At 41.4% G+C, this 1640-nt stretch overlaps 1 protein-coding gene across 1 annotated transcript in view; it reads right to left on the bottom strand.

The window, feature by feature from the left end:
* ankrd33ba (ankyrin repeat domain 33ba) overlaps window positions 1-1640 on the bottom strand; it is a 19565-nt gene that overhangs the window by 4081 nt on the left and 13844 nt on the right. The window contains exons 2-3 of the mRNA XM_032503752.1: window positions 1095-1224; window positions 573-713 (exon numbers count right to left, since the gene is read on the bottom strand). Coding sequence (XP_032359643.1) covers window positions 573-713; window positions 1095-1224 — 271 coding nt within the window. The remainder of the gene's footprint in view (window positions 1-572; window positions 714-1094; window positions 1225-1640) is intronic.

Here is a 1640-nt window from a genome sequence, read left to right as displayed (position 1 = left end):
GATAAGGATCGGAGGCCTAAAATGCTGATCGGGACATCCATAGTTAAAAGATAAAAAGGTGGATACATGTGGTGGAGTATGTATTCAGAAGTAAAGAGGCTTGCAAACAAAAATAAATGAAATTTAATTATTAAATGTCCAAAATGAACATGTTGCTCTAACGGTGTTGTTTCTATCATTAAAGTTAACATGAAATCCTGACTTGAAGCCCCTGTCTTGATAATTTGGTATCAAATCTCTCCATTAATAATCAAGGTTATGGCTTAAGAGAATAATCATCCAATAAATAAAAACTGGATCACCGCCGAAACGTATTAAAATTATCCATCTGTCCCCCAGTTTTACTAAAATTCTGCTCATAATTTTCTGAGCTGCCTTAATGGCAGAGTAATGGCAGAATAAACTACATCTTTTGTGGCTGTAATCAGTAAAATCTGCCCCAAAAATCCAGGTAATAAGTTAAATCAGACATAAAGGCAACAAATGTGTGTCTGTATGAAATCTACCCATGTCCTCCTTTCTGATTGCTATAGAGTGCATTAAGTGTAAGTACTAAGACATATTTTTCTCACCTGCCATCATGAGCGAGCGCACACATTCCACTCTGCCCTGCATGGCAGCTTTCATCAGAGCGGTGAAGCCGTGGCAGTTTCTCCTCTCGATGTCCAACCCAGAGTAGTAGTTCAGCAGATAATTGGTGATTGTTATGTGGCCTTGAGGTGCAAAGGGTTAAGGTTAAGACAGTAGTTACTGTAGGTCACAACACACCGTCTGTGAACACACAACATTGGCTTGGATAATAGCGGCTAAAAGGCTATTTCACACTTGTCCATCATAATTTGGACAGGCGAGTTCCACATCCATATGGCTGGTCCTTATTCGCTTTCACACAACACACTCATCACTTCTGTTTCAAAAAGCTTAAGTACACAGAGTTTTTTTATGCTCGTCTGTGTGTTCATCTGCGTCAGCATTAGTGCCAAACTGCCTGTGTGTATGTTTGTGTCAATGTGTGCATGTGTTCAACAGTGCTGTGAACCAGACTGTCAGCGCCTGTGTGTATCTAAGCCTGTGTGTGTGTGCGCGCGTGTTACCTGCTTGAGCAGCAGTGATGAGAGCTGTGTTTCCCTCGCTGTCTTGCCAGTTGACATCTATATGCGGACACTGAGACAGCGCTATGACGACGTCCACGAAACCTTGGTAACATGCAACCAACAGCCCGGTCTGAGACAAAAAGTGACAAAAGAGAAAGATGAGGGAAAGGGAGAGAGGCTTGATTTTAGAATCAGCAAAAAAATGTGTCAGCAAAAACATATTGGCCAAACGAGCATGAGCAAAACTGAAGTAAAGTGCTGACTTAGAAAGCCACAAGAACAGGAGACCTCTGTGCATCTTTTGAAACTAATATTCTTGAATAAATGTGACATCTGTTGTCTTTTCAACAGATGTCTTGAACCCAGTGGAAAAATAAGCTAGTCTCCCCCGCTGATGTGTTGTTGTGTACTTTAGTGTGTATGTGTGTTCAAGCCAGAATAGGAACCTTCTTTTTGAGTCCTGGAAAACTCCTGTAAAAGTTGGGTACTTTCCGGAAGGTGCACACTTCATCAGCCAAAACAAACAAGTTTACCACCAGAGAAGAG

Source organism: Etheostoma spectabile, chromosome 22, assembly GCF_008692095.1.
Source record: "Etheostoma spectabile isolate EspeVRDwgs_2016 chromosome 22, UIUC_Espe_1.0, whole genome shotgun sequence".
Classification (NCBI taxonomy): Eukaryota; Metazoa; Chordata; class Actinopteri; order Perciformes; family Percidae; genus Etheostoma; species Etheostoma spectabile.
This window is presented reverse-complemented; position numbering and strand designations above follow the sequence as displayed.